The sequence below is a fragment of the Macaca thibetana genome, chromosome 1 (genome assembly GCF_024542745.1).
Source record: "Macaca thibetana thibetana isolate TM-01 chromosome 1, ASM2454274v1, whole genome shotgun sequence".
Lineage (NCBI taxonomy): Eukaryota > Metazoa > Chordata > Mammalia > Primates > Cercopithecidae > Macaca > Macaca thibetana.
In genome coordinates this window covers 204,843,659-204,860,304 of record NC_065578.1, presented here as the reverse complement: position 1 = coordinate 204,860,304, position 16,646 = coordinate 204,843,659, and the positions used below count along the sequence as shown (strand labels likewise).

The 16,646-nt window shown below is 40.5% G+C and overlaps 1 protein-coding gene across 2 annotated transcripts in view; it reads right to left on the bottom strand.

The window, feature by feature from the left end:
- MAP3K21 (mitogen-activated protein kinase kinase kinase 21) overlaps positions 1 to 16,646 on the bottom strand; it is a 54,460-nt gene that overhangs the window by 6,735 nt on the left and 31,079 nt on the right. For both annotated transcript variants that reach the window (XM_050769794.1, XM_050769783.1), the window contains exons 5-8: positions 15,968 to 16,208; positions 5,865 to 5,987; positions 1,987 to 2,137; positions 1,521 to 1,618 (exon numbers count right to left, since the gene is read on the bottom strand). In XM_050769794.1, the coding sequence (XP_050625751.1) occupies positions 1,521 to 1,618; positions 1,987 to 2,137; positions 5,865 to 5,987; positions 15,968 to 16,208 (613 nt within the window). The remainder of the gene's footprint in view (positions 1 to 1,520; positions 1,619 to 1,986; positions 2,138 to 5,864; positions 5,988 to 15,967; positions 16,209 to 16,646) is intronic.

The following is a 16,646-nucleotide window of genomic DNA, read 5'->3' as shown; positions in this document are numbered from 1 at the left end:
TGAAGCTTCTTCTGTATTGACAGCCAATGCCTATTGCTCACATGACCACCTGAGCTCCACCCCATGTCAGTTCAGCAGTGGCATTAGAACCTCACAGGGCGTGAACCCCACTGTGAACGGCACATACGAGGGATCTAGGTTGCTCCTTATGGGAATCTAGCGTCTGAAGATCTGTCGCCATCTCCCATCACTCCCAGATAGGACCATCTAGTTGCAGGAAAACAAGCTCAGGCCTCCCACTGATTCTACATTATGGAGAGTGGTAGAATTATTTAATTATGAATTACAATGTAATAATAATAGAAATAAAGTGCACAATAAATGTAATGCGCTTGAATCATCCTGAAACCATCCCCACCCCACTGGTCCCTGGGAAAACTGTCTTCCACGAAACTGGTCTCTGGTGCCATAAAGGCTGGGGACTGCTGATCTAAACAATTTGAGATGCCAGCTTTCTTTCTCCAAAGAACCCTGTGCTCTTCCCTGTGGTACCTTTTCCTTGGGGTGCCCTCTTTTTCCTCCATTCCTACTCCTTCCACTCCCTGACGTTGCTGACCCAAGCTCCCTTTTCCTTCATAAAGGAGAACCTTCAGAAGGAGAAGCTGAACCCAGGTAGCGAGTGCAAAGGTGCTTCTGAAATTGAGCACAGTACCAATAACAAATTCAAGAAATTTACATTGTGTCTTGCTAAAGCATCCTTACTTTGATCAAAGTACCAAAGAGTCTGCCTAAATGATCAAGTATAAAGACCAATTTTATTTTCTGTGTTAGTAATCGTGCTTAAGTTTTTCAATGATTTCCATCTCTTCAATCTTTTAAACCTGAATATTGAACACAAATACTGAATATCTAAAGTAAATAATTATGACTCATTTAAATTAAATAGAAATTCCAATGTAAAACTCTCCAAGCAGTTGTTTTTCTTATTTATTTATTTATTTATTTAGAGATGGAATCTCATTCACTCTGTCGCCCAGGCTGGTGTGCAGTGGTGCAATCTAGGCTCACTGCCACCTCTGGCTCCCAGGTGCAAATGATTCTCCTGCCTCAGCCTCCTGAGTAGCTGGGATTACAAGCAAGCACCATCATGCCGGCTAGTTTTTGTGAGTTTTTCATAGTTAATCTGCTTCATTGAATTTCATCATGTCAACAGGTGGCACTATAGCAAGGAGGGATACCCCTTAATCTCAGCAGAACTTTCACGGGGGGTCTGTATTTTTACATCTAATCTTTCCTATACTAAATTAATTTGGTTTTACATAATTAATTACGATAATAACGTTTCTGGTAAGGAAGAGGAGTTACAAATTCCCAAAACCACGTGAAGCCTAATTACTTCCTGCCATAAAGACTTGATGGAAAATAACTTCTGAATTTAAGTAAAGCTGTAAGAAATGCCATTACTTGCTAATCTCCCCTCTGCTACTTTAATGACCACATAAGACTATAAAAGCAAAGCTTCAGCGCAATCAGATGCCAAGGACGGCTCAAGCAAATCCTACCTCCTGAAACACATTTACCTGGCTGGTCCACAAACAATGAAGCCAAGGGCATGGGTTTCTGATTTTTTATTAAGATAGTTGACCAAGGACTGTTGCCATCGGAGAGAGGTCTTATCCTACAAGAGAAAAATGTTTCTTTTCGTAAGACAGAAGCACACAGCACACCAATTAGGTTTTGGTGGATACAGGCCAACAATATTTTTAAGGTAGCAAAGAGAATACATTTGTACTCAGTTTTGAAGGGCTGACAAAGTACAAATAATACCTGAAAGTGAGACAGGAAAAAAAATCTCAGAAATATTCTAACTGCTTAACTAAATACTAGTTAATGTGGCATGATAAATTCATCCTAGAAAATTAAGTTGATATTTGTAAATCTCTGTATTAATTTACTTGCTTTTTGAAAGTCTGGCTGATGTGATATTAACACAGGAATGGATTTGTCACATTATACAATGAATACCACCAGATACCACACACCCACCTTTCTTTGCAATCTGCTCTTTCTTTCATTTGAATGGAATTTGGTCCCCAGGTACAACCTTTTTTCTTAAAATTCCTTTTTACGTCCTCAAATTCTTCTTGTCGAAAGACTGTGTTCCTTCCCCAAGTTTTATTGCTTTCATCTGAAGTCACTAAAGAGAACATTATTAACAATATTAACCACAACTATCATATTAACCAATACTGGCTTTGTTAAAAAAGCTAAATTAATCATATCAGTTGTGAAACTACCTTACTCAAAACACGAAAACAATGAGAAATTATTTATTTCACGCAATCTCTGGTAAGTTTCTTTCTCTGATCATAAAAACACCAAGAAAAGTGGAGTAAGTTAACAGAAAAGATACAAATTCGAGATAAATTAGCAGCAAAGATTTGATTACCTTTTAATCTATTTATTTAGCATTTTGCAACAATTAGGATTTCATTGTAATGGGGGAGGGGACACCAAACTAAACATGTAACTTAAAATGAACTTAGTACTCTAATTTTTTAACCAAATCAGTTAAAGTTTGGAACTAGAGACACAAACATCATATATTTTTAAATTGTAATCTCAACTAATTTTTCATTGGTCATCACAATTTATTTATTTATTTTTTGGTCTTCACAATTCCACTCAGTCATGACAACACTTTGGTTACAGTTGTCTTTTAAAACTTGAAAATATTTAAGTTTTCCATGTCTTGCTTTTTTCACTACCTCACAGGATGATGTATATTCATTTTTAATATCCACATTTTACTAAACACTTACATACCACCCCTCTAATTTAAGTGCACTTGAAAGCGATTTGCAGTCGGGCACTGTGGCTCATACTTGTAATCCCAGCAGTTTGGGAGGCCGAGGCGGGCGAATCACAAGGTCAGGACTTCAAGACCAGCCTGGCCAACATGGTGAAACCCCGTCTCTACTACAAATACAAAAAATTAGCTGGGCGTGGTGGTGGGTGCCTGTAATCCCAGCTACTCAGGAGGCTGAGGCAGGAGAATTGCTTGAACCCAGGCAGCGGAGCGGCGGAGGTTGCAGTGAGCCGAGATCGCACCATTGCACTCCAGCCCAGGGGCAGTGCCAGGCTCCGTTTCAAAAAAAAAAAAAAAAGTGATTTGGAAATCACTGGGGAAAATTGCTGTTATTACCACACACTTACGGGAAAAATATCTGAAACATACTAGATGTTCTAAAAACAGTTTGAAATATTTTGATATACAGTGGAATACTCTGTGACTATAATAAAAATGAGGTACAGATAATGATATATAATGTTTATATTATATTTAATATTACCTATAATCCACTTTCATTAAAAATTATGTGTTTATGGATGCCTGTATATACACACATACATACACAGAGGAGAAATTACTAAACACAGATACCAAACCTACTAAAGTGTTTAAATTTAATAGAGAGGATTGCTATGTAGAGGGAAATTTAGCTCCTTTATATCACTTTGTAAAATTGGACACATTGTGGATGATGTTTGGTTACTTATGTTTCTATATTTTCCAAATTTTAAAATATACATATATGTGTGTATATACAAGTGTCTGTGCATATAAATGTGCTTAGGCCAGGCACGGTGGCTCACGCCTGTAATACCAGCACTTCAGGAGGCCGAGGCAGGTGGATCACCAGGTCAGGAGTTCAAGACCAGCCTGGCCAAGGTGGTGAAACCCTGTCTCTACTAAAAGTACAAAAATTAGCTGCGTGTAGTGGCAGGAACCTGTAATCCCAGCTACTCGGGAGGCTGAGGCAGGAGAATTGCTTGAACTCGGGAGGCAGAGGTTGCAGTGAGCCGAGATGGCACCACTCCAGCCTGGGTGACAGAGTGAGACTCCATCTCAAAGAAAAAAAAAAACGTGGATGCATGCCTAAATGTATATGTGTGTGTGTAACAATCTTGAATCAGTTGTTCATTCTTTTTATTGAAATAGTTTTACAGTAGAATGAGCGATAAACAGATGAGCAGTTTTCATTTAAGTGAAGGCAGCAGAACTGGAAAAGCTTTCAGCCGGGGGTTATTAGACCGGAGCTCATCTCAGCTGTAGGACTGACTGACCAATCTACACTCCCAGAGCTATCTACACTCTCAGCTTTAGCCTCCTCACCTTCCTCCCACTTCCTATTTTCCTTCCCCTCTTGATTTGCTCCTCGTTTCTCTTTTGTTTCCATATTGATTGAACTTTTCCTGTACTAAGAGGCCGGAAATGGATGGTGAACTCTACTCTCAGAAGATGTGTCTGAATCCAGCTTCACCACTTAGTAGCTACCAACTTGGGCCAGTTTAGTGGTAACTTCTATGTCCCTTATTTGGGGATCATAAAAGGGTCCACTCGATGAGGCTGTCAGAATTGAATGGGGGTGTGCACAGACACGAAGACAGTCCCAGTGAAGACGAGCAGCATCCGGGCTGGAGAACTTGAGCCAACGGCTGCCACACACAGAGCTGGTCCTGTGTGGAAGGCTGGATTAGAACCTCTCCACCATGTGACTTCTGAGAAGGAGCACCAAGGATGCACCTCCCTAAGCTGGCTGCATTTCAACTTTAGAGGATTGGAATTCATTTGAAATCCCGAATTATTTGCTTTAACTGGTACACATCTTGGGCCCAGCCTGGCCTGCCCAGTACCACTTCCTGGCTTCTGTGAGGTGGTTTTCCCCAGAGCAGGTGAAGACACAGGAAAGAGGGCAGAGGAGTGGCCACGCAAAAGCGGGGTTGGCACAGTGTCCCATCTGCTCGTCCCTTTGTGGAGCTGGGAGAACAGCCTGGGAGCCCTTTCTGCCTCCGTTAATTAGGCCATTGCCTAGGCAAAGGCAAGGTTTGAGGTATGGCTTTATGCAAAATGCATTCTCAGAGAAACAAATCAGTTATAATAAATGACAGTCCTTTAAGTTCTAAAACTACAGCCTCATTTAGATCCTGTTTCTCTGTGGGGATCCTGGTGTCCAGGAACTTGCAAAAGAAATCTCTGCCAGTGCCAAGGTTTTCATTATCAAAAGAGGAAAAAAAAAAATGAGATTCCACGCAAGCCTCATTAGACAAAATTTTCTTTTGGATTTTTTTTCTCCAAATAAGGATGGGTAAACAGCAGGGAATTAAGTCTGGTGGAGAAAAGAGAGGATCTAAATGCATGGTTTAACACAAACTTAGGCTAATTACCACATTACTTACAGACACACGCATTAATCACATTCTTCTTTTGCTTAGCCTACTTTCAGGGGTTTATTTGGACTCACCTTTGAAAAAAATTAGTGATTTTATTTCATCCACTAAACTCTGATTCATAGCCTCACTGAAACTCTCACAATGCAAAGGTGCCAGGCACATCAGCTGTCTGTACTCTCCCCTCCAGGATGAATGCCTGTTCTAAAACCAAAATACTACCAGGAATTTTTAAGTATTAGGTTGGTCAAACCTAAAGTGAATTAAAGTTGAATCCTGAAAGGCAACAATTTTTTCCCCTCACAAAACAAAGAAAGAAATGGAAGTAATCCTGAAGTCCTGATTTCATTTTTCAAAGTATCCTGACACAAATGGCTGGTGATATAATCAGGCTATGCTAACGCTGCATGCAAGTATTTAACAAAATGTCTCGAGATGTGGTGTTTCACTTTCTACTCCAGGGCCAGGTCGCATCACCAACTGCCTAGCATCTAAAATTCATTTGTTGTGAGTAGAAATTAGACTAAGGAACCTATGCTCAAACTTTGTTTCTCTAATAGTCGTGGCACCTATGAAATGTCCCACGCTCATTTACAACCTGCTATGAAAACACATCTGCTCAATTTGAATCCAAGTCAAGTCAAAGGAGAGAAATCAACACAGGAGCCCCCGTGGCAGTGCAGAAAGCTTACACTGTATGGCTCGGAGCCGGGGCATCATTGTAGGACTGCTCGGGGGACTGGAACTGCTGCTGTTCAGGCTCCGCCGTTTGTCCAAGTTGGGAGAGGCCTGCACGGTTATCTTGTGCTGGAAATCTGTTGGATGCAAAAAGGGAAAACTGATATTTCATGGTTTTCCATTATCTTCATAGCCATGTCTTTGGCGCACAGCAATCAAAACAAAAATGGTCAGACCCTCACTGCAAAATATATTGCAGAATCGATTTCTTATTTTGGTTTCTTACTTCTCGGGATTTAAGTAATAAATAATGATTCAGAACTTATGTGTTGAGTATAGTCACACACACACACACACACACACACACAGGAAAATATGAAAGTCACGAATCATTGGGAAAAAAGAGTTATCTGCATTCAGTCTGAGATAGTTAAAAATAAAATTAAGGCTGAGCGTGGTGGCTCACACCTGAAATCCCAATACTTTGGGAGGCTGAGGTGGGCAGATCACTTGAGGCTAGGAGTTTGAGACCAGTCTGTTCAACACGGCAAAACCCCATCTCTACTAAAACCACAAAAATTAGTCAGGCATGGTGGCACACACCTGTAATCCCAGCTACTTGGGAGGCTGAGACAGAAGAATCACTTGAACCTGGGAGATGGACATTGCAGTGAGCTGAGATCGCACCACTGCACTCCAGCCTGGGCAACAGAGAGAGACTCTGTCTCAAATAAATACATAAATAAATAAATTAAATTAAATTGAAATGGCCCTGGATTTAAATGAGTCCTGGTTCTCATAATATAACAAGCTATGGACCTCAAACCAGTAAGCAACTACCCTGAGCCTGTTTCTTCACCTGCTAAAGTGAGCAACGATATTTCACATGGTTGTGGTGGTGGTGAATAAAACAGAAAATGTAAATTAAAAGCATTTTGTACTCTAGGCATTCTACAAATGCTGACTCTTATTATCTAGCTGTAGTACGGTAGAGATAGACCAAGATCTATAGGTTCATATGGAAGAGAAAGCAATATTGCCAGAGGAAAGAGGGGTGTGTCAGGGAAAACTTTATAAACTATCAGGAAAATCATTAACAACTTGGAAGGAGGTAAATGATATTACTGGATATTCTTTCAGTGCAGAGCTGAGCTTAACCTTTGATTGATTGTTTTTCTATTGACTGAGTTATTTTTATAACTAGGTGAGAGCAGAGGTTAACTTGTAGATTTTGTCTGGTGATGATGCAAATAACTTCTGTCTGGAGAAAAAGACAATCCCAAATGGTTTATTGCCATATTAGACCTCAGCCAGGTTTGCTTTTAACCCAGCAATCGAATCCTGCATTCCTCTATTAATTTGCCCATAAATACCTCACTCTTCAAATTCTCATTTGAATTGGTTTTACCTGGTTCCTCAATGATTAATGAGTTTAATAAAAATCTTTGACATATGCCCATTGCATATTTGCAAGAGACCTATAACTTACCTTTTTGGAAGTTATACTTTAAAGAACTTTAATGAACGAACTGCTATTTGAGATGAAGAGGATTCGGAAGTTGGTAAGCAAAGACAGCTATCCAGTTATTCATACTAGAAATCTGAATACTTTTCTTGATATTATCTTTTCCATTACCCCACATATCCACCAAGCACAAAATATCAGGTAAATTCTGTGCTATATATTTTTCTTGTAGTAGAGGAATTTATATTCCAGGTTATGGAGTTAGCAAACGTGGATCTGAATCTCATTTCTACCACAGCCATATGAATTTTGAGAAAGTAACTGAAGGTCTTGAAGTCTCAGTATCTTTACTGACAAAAATGGAAAAGAACCAATTATTACTATTTCACAGGACTGGTATGAAAAATTCAGTGCAAAGAAGTATAAAAAGTACTTACCACAGGGCTTGGGACATAATAAATGCTAAATGCTAAATAAATGGTTTTTTTTTTTTTTCCTCTTCATCTGCACGGCCATCACCATGTCATGCCTAGCCTGCTACAATGCCTTGTGTCCATCTTCCTGCATCCACATTTGGCCCCCCAAGTCCACCTCACAGCAGCCAGATGCATTTTTAATATGCCTAACCGTCATTCCCCTGCTTAAAATCCTTCGAAGGCATCTCATGATTCTTAAGTTATAGATTAAAATTATAACACATTCTGTAAGTCCCTGCAAACCTGAGTCTGAGTTCTTCTCTCTGCTCCAGCCTCATCTTGCCCTTTTCTCCTCTCACTCGTCATGGTCTAGAAGAGGGGTCAGCACACTCCTTCTGCAAAATGCCCCATTTTAGGCTCTGTGAGCTGCACAGTCTCTGTAACAACTGCCTGACTCCGCCGACGTGAGGGAAGCAGGCACAGTCAACACAAAGATGAATATGTCCCAGTAAAACGATCTTTATGGATATTGAAATTTCATATCCGTTTCATATCATGTCAAGTACAATGATGTATTCTTCTTCCTCTTTGATTTTTTTCAAGCATTTAAAAGTGTAAAACCCATTCTGAGCTCATGGCTGTACAAAGCAGGTAGAGGCGGGATTGGGTCCATAGGGCAGTGTGCTGAGCCCTGTTCAAACTACACTGAACTTTTTTCAATTCCTGGAAGAAACCAAGTTTCTTCCACATGTGCTCTCAGCCTATTCTCTTTCTTCATGTTCTGTATTTGGTAAATTCCCGTATCGAGTCTCAATTTAAATGTTACTTCTTCTTTTGGAGATGGAGTCTTGCTCTGTCGCCCAGGCTGGAGTGCAATGGCACAGTCTAGGCACACTGCAACCTCCACCTCTCGGGTTCAAGCAATCCTCCTGCCTCAACCTCCTGAGTAGCTGAGATTACAGGCGCACACTGCCACATCTGGCTAATTTTTTTGTGTGTGTGTATTTTACTAGAGACAGGGTTTCACTGTGTTGCCCAGGCTGGTTTTCAACTCCGTTAGGAAGCCTTCTGTGATCACCTTAGACCAGGTTACATCTGCACTAATCACTGTCATGTGACTTTTCCCTCACAGCAGCTAATATTATAGAAAGCAAACAAGTATTTAATTATTAGCTTAAGTTCTGCCCCCTCCCTCAATATAAGGTAAGTGCTCTATGGGCAGAGACCATGACGGTCTCCGTGACTTCAGACTGGCACGGTGCCTTGCACATTACAGGTACTTAGCAAACTTTGCTGAATGAATACTTTCTCTGTGAGAGACATGAGTGCAGAGACTGCATATATATTTTATCATCACCCCTAGTATTGGGGACACAGCAGATCCTCAAGTGTTTGTTGATGGAGAAAGTTACGCAGGGTTCATCTGCAGGATCACGCTGGTGCTTGAAGTGAGTTGCTGAGGAATACACAGCAGGATAGGGGAGATTTGGAAGACAAACCAAACAGAAAGGAAAGCCCAAATGGAAGGCTCCTCCATCTGCTGAGCCATACTTGTTTTTTTTAAGACAAGATTTCACTCTGTTATCCAGGCTGGAGGGCAGTGGTGCAATCTCAGTCCACTGCAGCCTTGACCTCCCCTGGATCAAGCAATTTCCCTGCCTCAGCCTTCTGAGTAGCTGGTCCTACAGGCATGCACCACCATTCCCAGCTAATTTTGGTATATTTTTGTACAAATGGGGTTTCACCTTGTTGCCCAGGCTGGTCTTGAACTCCTGGGCTCAAGCAATCCACCCGCCTTGGCCTCCCAAAGTGCTGGGGATGATAGGCGTGAGTCACTGCACCTGGCCCCGAGTCATTCCTTTTGAAAGACGTGACCAGGGCAGAGCAGTTGAGGTAAAGAATTGACTAGACTAGGTGGTGGTAGTTAGGGGAAAGAGGTGGACAAAGAAAAAAATATTCTTAACCATAGAAAGGAAACAGTTTAGACTAAAGTCATTTATAAATGTTCATCTAGCCACCTGATTGCTATAACACGATAGAAACAAATGCTGAGAACTTTTACAGCAAGAGGAGCCCTCCTGTCAATAGCAGAAGAAAAGCCAAGAACCAAGCCACAAGATTTGACTGACAAGTTATTTGGAACAAATGATGGGACAATAAATGCTAAGTACAGATCAGGAAATCAACATGGAACACGTGGAAACCCACAAGCGAGCCGTAAAGATAAAAGGCTGCATTTTAACAACACCCAACATTCAGAGTGCTTCCGAGCTTCCAAAAGCACCTGAATACTTCCACTTAAAAAGCACGCTTTATGTTGTAACCAAAAATAAAATATTCGTTGTTGTTGTTGTTGTTGTTGTTGTTGTTGTTGTTGAGACAGAGTCTTGCTCTTGTCGCCCAGGCTGGAGTGCAGTTGCGAGATCTCAGCTCACTGCAACCTCGCCTCCTGGGTTCAAGCAATTCTTCTGCCTCAGCCTCCTGAGTAGCTGGGATTACAGGTGCCCACCACCATGCCCATCTAATTTTTGTACTTTTAATAGAGATGGGGTTTCCCCATGTTGGCCAGGCTGGTCTCGAACTCCTAACCTCAGGTGATCCGCCCGCCTTGGCCTCCCAAAGTGCTGGGATTACAGGTGTGAGCCACCACGCCCAGTCAACATTCTTTATCATAAACATCCTTGTCCCTTTGAAGCAGGGAAAGGTTGAGTCTGTGCCAGCTACATTTAGGAAAACTAAAGCTGAATTGTTAAAATGCCTGTGGCCCATGCTCAGATTTTCTTTGTACTCACTAGAATAATGGTTCTAAAGGTGCCTGGTCATAGCAGCTATAGTTCAATCACAGGTTTGAGTAAAACCTATCCTAGTATTTTTGCTGGCAATATGAACATTTCACTAACAAAGCTAATACTGCCTCAGTGGGAGGCTTCCATTTGCAGATGAAAAGCAGTGTATTCTCTAAAGAATCCAGGTGAGGTTATATGCTCGCTCCCATCCACCCTTCTACTCACTCGCATACCTGTGAGGTGGATGGTTTTTGCAGGCTTTGGGCACTTCTGAAGCAAAGTTAGAATGCCACTGCTTTAGCGACATACCAACTTTTGGAGGCTTTAAAGTTTTGTCTTGTATTAACGTGTCCAAAAAACACAACTTCAGTTAAAAATAAACATAAACAGAAGCAGCAATCGATATAGAGTACTCACATAATAAAAAGACCCACTACGACCATGCTTTTTTCTCTTGCAAATTCCAAGAAAAATACTACACAATCACAAAGTATTGTTTTAAAATTATTATCCTAGATTATTACTGTCTTACTTTTTAAACATTAATCCTCCTTATTTGGTAGCCAGCCATGGAGAAATTCCAGGAGGAAAAAAAATCAAATTTGAGGTTTCCATCACTAAGTCACCATAGCTATAAATACCCATAAGATTAAAAATAATCAGCAGTAATTCTCAAGGACAAGGTTACAAGAGAACGTAATTATTCATATTTAATACCAAATTTGTGAAAGAGCTGCAGGCACAAATATTAAAGGTCAGCTTGGAGGACTCTTGAATGTGTTTCGGAGAAATTCTCTAAGCTTGTCATGCAAAGGGAAAAATCCTGCAAAAGGGGTTCAAGAAGTTGGTAACTCCATGAAAGGGCAGCGTCGCTGTTCCGTTTACCACTTGTCGGATGTTTCTCCCTGAACAGTGTGCCACTTAACAGTATTAGAATTTGTTTCTCTTCGTCTTTTTGTTGACCCATAAAAATTACACATATTTATAGGGTACAGAGTGATACTTTGGTACTTGTTCACAACTTATAATGATCAAGTCAAGGTAATTAGCATATGTATCACTTTGGGTATTGATCATTTCTTTGTGTTGTGAACATTCAATATCCTCTCTTCCGGCTTTTTGAAAATATACAATAAATTATAGCTAACTGTATTCACCCTACAAAGTTGCAGAATACCAGAACTCATTCCTCCTACCTAGCTGTAATTTGGTATCCATTAACTAACCTCTCTCCAACCTCCCCTCCCCTCAAGCCTTTCCCACCCCTAACAACCCCAATTCTACTGTCTATTTCCATGGGCTCCATTTTTTTTTTCACTCCCACATATATGTGAGAACATGCAGTATTTATTTTCTTGTGCCTGACTTACTTCACTTAACATAATGTCATCCAGGCTCATCCATGTTGCCACAAAAGATAGAATTTGATTCTTTTTTATGGCTGAATAGTGTTCCATCAGGTAAACACACCACATTTTCTTAATTCGTTCATCCACTGATGGACACTTAGGTTGATTCCTGGTCTTCGCCTTTGTGAACAGTGTTGCCATAAACATGGGATTGCAGATATCCCTTTGATATACAGATCTCCTTTCCTTTGAGGAAATACCTGGTAGTGGCATTCCTGGATCACACAGTAGTTCTATTTTTAGGGCTTTTTTGAGACCTCCGTGCTGTTTTCCACAATGGCTGTACTAATTTACACTTCCAATAGCTATAAATAGCCATAAGATTTAAAATGATGAGTAATAACTCTCAAGGAAAAAATTATGAGAGAATGTGTATAGGAGTTCCTTTTTCTCCACATCCTCACCAACAATTACTATTTTTCATCTTTTTGATAATAGCCATTCTAACTAAGGTGAAATAGCTCATTGTGATTTTCATTAGCATTTCCCTGAGGATTAGTGATGCTAAGCATTTTTTCATATGCTTGCTGGCCATTTTTATGTCTTCTTTTGAGAAATGTCTATTCAGTTCCTTTGCCCAATTTTAAATCAAATTATTTGTGTTTTTGCCATTGAGTTATTCGAGTTCTTTGTATATTCTGCGCTAGTCCCTTGTCAGATGAATAATTTGCTAATATCTTCTCCCATTCTACGGGTTGTCTCTTCACTCTGTTGATTGTTTCCTTTGCTGTGCACAAGCTTTTGGGTTTAATATAGTCCCAATTATCTATTTTTGTTTTTTGTTGCCTGAGCTTTTGAAGTCTTAGTCATAAAATTTTTGCCTAGGCCCATGTCCTGAATTGTTTCCCCTATTAAACAGTACTAACTTAAAGAATTTCTAGCAGATAATATTGAATGCAACTAACTCCCTTGATTTTAAGTTACATATGCTTGCTTTCTCTTCTATACTAAGGGGAATTCTTCAAGAAAAAATAATTATTATTTTTATAGTTATCATTTCCCTTTTTTGATGTCTGTCCCATTCTAAGATGTTGTACAGGTAAATATGTGTGCACGTGTGTGTGTTTAGGGTTGGAGCATCCTAAGGAAAGTTTCCATATTGGTACCAGTATTATTATTAAGATGAAATCTAGTGCCATCTTGTGGGCAGAAGAGGTAACTGACATGCTAAAAATTCCAGAAACCAAATTTCATTCCTCGGTGTTGGGTCAGAATTATAGCAGATTTCTTGGTTATGTTTTAACTGGGAATCTTTCATTAAATGCCAAAAAGTAAATAAATGTGTAACTAAAGTTTCCCCTCTCTTCTCAGAAAAAGAACAGCTAGATTTTAAAGCTAGATTTTACTAGATTTTTTTAAAAATCTAGTAAAAATAGTCATATACTATTCAGTCTGCTTTGAATAAACTCAGGGTATTAGCCAAGGAACATTTGAGAAGAAAAGCAAGAGTGAAAATCTGACCTCAGAAATGCTAAGATTTTGATTTAATCATTTTACCACTGAAGAGTAAAGAATCACTGGGATGATTTTCATTTTTTCTTCCAAATTTACTTCCCTTTCCACCAGATTCTTAATCCTTTCCACCTCCCCCAAAGTTTCCCAAGGGAAACAATAAATATTAATTTTGATAACATAATCAAATCACAGCTAGAAGAAAACTGACATAGCTGAAAAATGGAGAAGAAAACTCACATCTAGTGCACCTCTGGATTTTTCTTTCATCTATGTGTGAAGGCAGAAGCCTCCTCATAAAAATAGTGTATTCTCTAATTATGGCTGACTGACACATAAGACAGACCAGTCAGTGACCCTGCCAGCAACCCTCCAGCTAAGAGAAAACGTCAGAAGACAGCCTGGAAAAGGACCTTCCCCGACCCCCAACCCCAGAGAGGTTGAAGGTAAAAGTGATAAGCATCCACAGTCTATTCTCACCTCATCAAACCAAATAATCAATAACATATACTGGATTCTCATCATGACCACATCATACTAGCAATTTTTTTTCTTTCTTTCTTTTTTTTTTTTTTTTGAGACAGAGTCTCACTCTGTTGCCCAGACTGGAGTGCAATGGCACAATTTTGGCTTACCGCAACTTCCAGCTCTCGGGTTCAGGAGATTCCCCTGCCTCACCTCCCAAGTCGCTGGGATTACAGGCACCCGCCCCCACACCCAGCTAACTTTTTTTTTTTTTTTTTTTTTTTTGTATTTTAGTAGAGACAGGGTTTTACCGTGTTGCCCAGTTTGGTTTCAAACTCCAGAGCTCAGGCAACCCGCCCCTTTAGGCCTCCCAAAGTGTTAGGATTACAGGTGTGAGCCACCACGCCCAGCCTTCTTTCTCTTTATTTTGAGACAGAGTTTCGCTCTCGTCACCCAGGCTGGAGTGCAATGGTGTGATCTCGGCTCACTGCAACTTCCATCTCCCAGGTTCAAGCGATTCTCCCGCCTCAGCCTCCCGAGTAGCTGGGACTACAGGCACCCACCACCACGTATTTTTAGTAGAAATGGAGGGGGTTTCACCATGTTGGCCAGGCTAGTCTCGAACTCCTGACCTCAGGTGATCCACCCACCTCGGCCCCCCCAAAGTCCTGGGATTACAGGCGTGAGCCACTGCACCCAGCCGTCATACTAGCAATTTTCTGATCAACTGAGGACACCTGCAATAACCTAAATGAGTCACAGGATGCTGCAAGGTTTCCAGTGTTTCATAACACATATTTTATAAGACAATTTATACACACTCGACAGAAAACTGTCACTGTTGCACTTTAAATCAAATTACCATGCCATTAACAAACATCTGAGGAAAACACTAGAATCCATCCGAGCACTCTAATACATAATACATATACCCATAGACAGGTATAGACGTTGACATACAGATATTTTGTACAGATTCTATAAAAGTGAAATCTGCATTGCTCGGTCATCATCCTGCTCTGGCACTAGAAAGAATCACTAAATACCGTGGAGGTATTTGTTTTTTCCTTACAACAAGTAGACTACATAATATTAAAGAACTTAATTTAGTGAATCAATATATGTCTGCTATTATTGATCGATATATTTTGATTATCAGTCAATAATATCTATATGTATTGATTGATTGACATATTGATTGATTTTCTATTCCCTTTAGTTTCTCCTAACACATTACTAAAATGATTTAGTCATCCTTGTATGTTGTTATCACAATGTTTTAAAAAGCTTCCCTAGATTTACTGGGTGATTTTTGTGCCTGAAGGATTTTAAACCTTCATGGGAAAGTACCTCAGGGGACTTGATACATTTTGTTGAAAGTGCTGACAACAATATCAGTGTCCCAGATAGCGGATGACATCATAGATCCCTGTGGAAGCAATGAACTTAACGATGAAATATTAACAGTTTTGTTGTTTTGGATCTTCACAATGCCACGTGATGTTGGTTCAGTACGCTCAGCTAAAATACGACTCTGCCTCAATTTCAAAAGGAGTCAATCAGTTAATCCATCAATAAAGTACGCTGAGAGTTAGATCCCTGTGTGCTGTGACTACGATGTGCTCTTAACGCTGTTTTCTACATGGAATCTCATTAGGCCATTACATTAGAACCATGAATCTAAGCCCACAACTGAAGATACTCATTCATTCACTGTTTTACAAAGTTACTTCCCCATCTCTTTCCCGGTTCTGATAAACAAAGAAAACTGATTAACAAACCATCATTCTGAGCAAACTATCGCCAAAGGACAGAAAACCAAACACCGCATGTTCTCACTCATAGGTGGGAATTGAACAGTGAGAACACTCAGACACAGGGTGGGGAACATCACGCACCAGGGCCTGTTGTGGGGTGGGGGGAAGGGGGAGGGATAGCATTAGGAGAAATACCTAATGTCAATGACGAGTTAATGGGTGCAGCACACCAACAGGGCACATGTATACATACGTAACAAACCTGCACGTTGTGCACATGTACCCTAGAACTTAAAGTATAACTTAAAAAAAAAAAAGAAAAAAGGACACACACAAATCTTTCAAAAACATGAAAACAGGATCATACCTGAAGGCAAACTGATTCGATGTCCATCTTTGAGCTTTAAACGACTTCTCTTAAACTTCCCCTTCCTCTTCTTCACCTTGGGCTTCTCCTGGTTCAGCTGGAATATCAGAATGTTAAGTTCCCGCTCCAGCACGTCGATCTCGCGCTCTGCCAGCTGCTGCTCACGCCGCTTTAGCAGCTCCTCCTGAGACTTCTGCTGCAGAGCCGCCCGAGTCAGCTCCTCTTCCCGGGATCGCAGCTCCTGCGACAAAGATTCACACCCATCGGACTCATTCCCAGTAGGAAGAATGGAATTCCGTCTATGACACTACACCGGCAACCCCTCGGCCACGGGCACCCCTGTGCACAAGGAGAAGCTGAAATTCCCTCTTCCTCTGCTCAAGCCCTTGTCACTCAGGTCCTCATGGCAGGAAGGTCTTTGCAGTCAGGACAATCCCAGCTGAAACCTTTTCAGCGGATTATTCACTTAAATGAAAGCCCAAGCCTCTGCGCAAACGCCATCCTCCTCTGTTAGTTTTATGATCCTAAAAGAGGCATCATAAATGTTCTACACTTGGTTTTTAACATTTCTCCCTCTCCATCTCTCACCTGACCCACAAAATAGACATTAACAAAGGGCAACAAAGTGCAGATGTGAATGACCCATTTCAAAATAAAGCCAAAAGTTCAAGCTCAATTA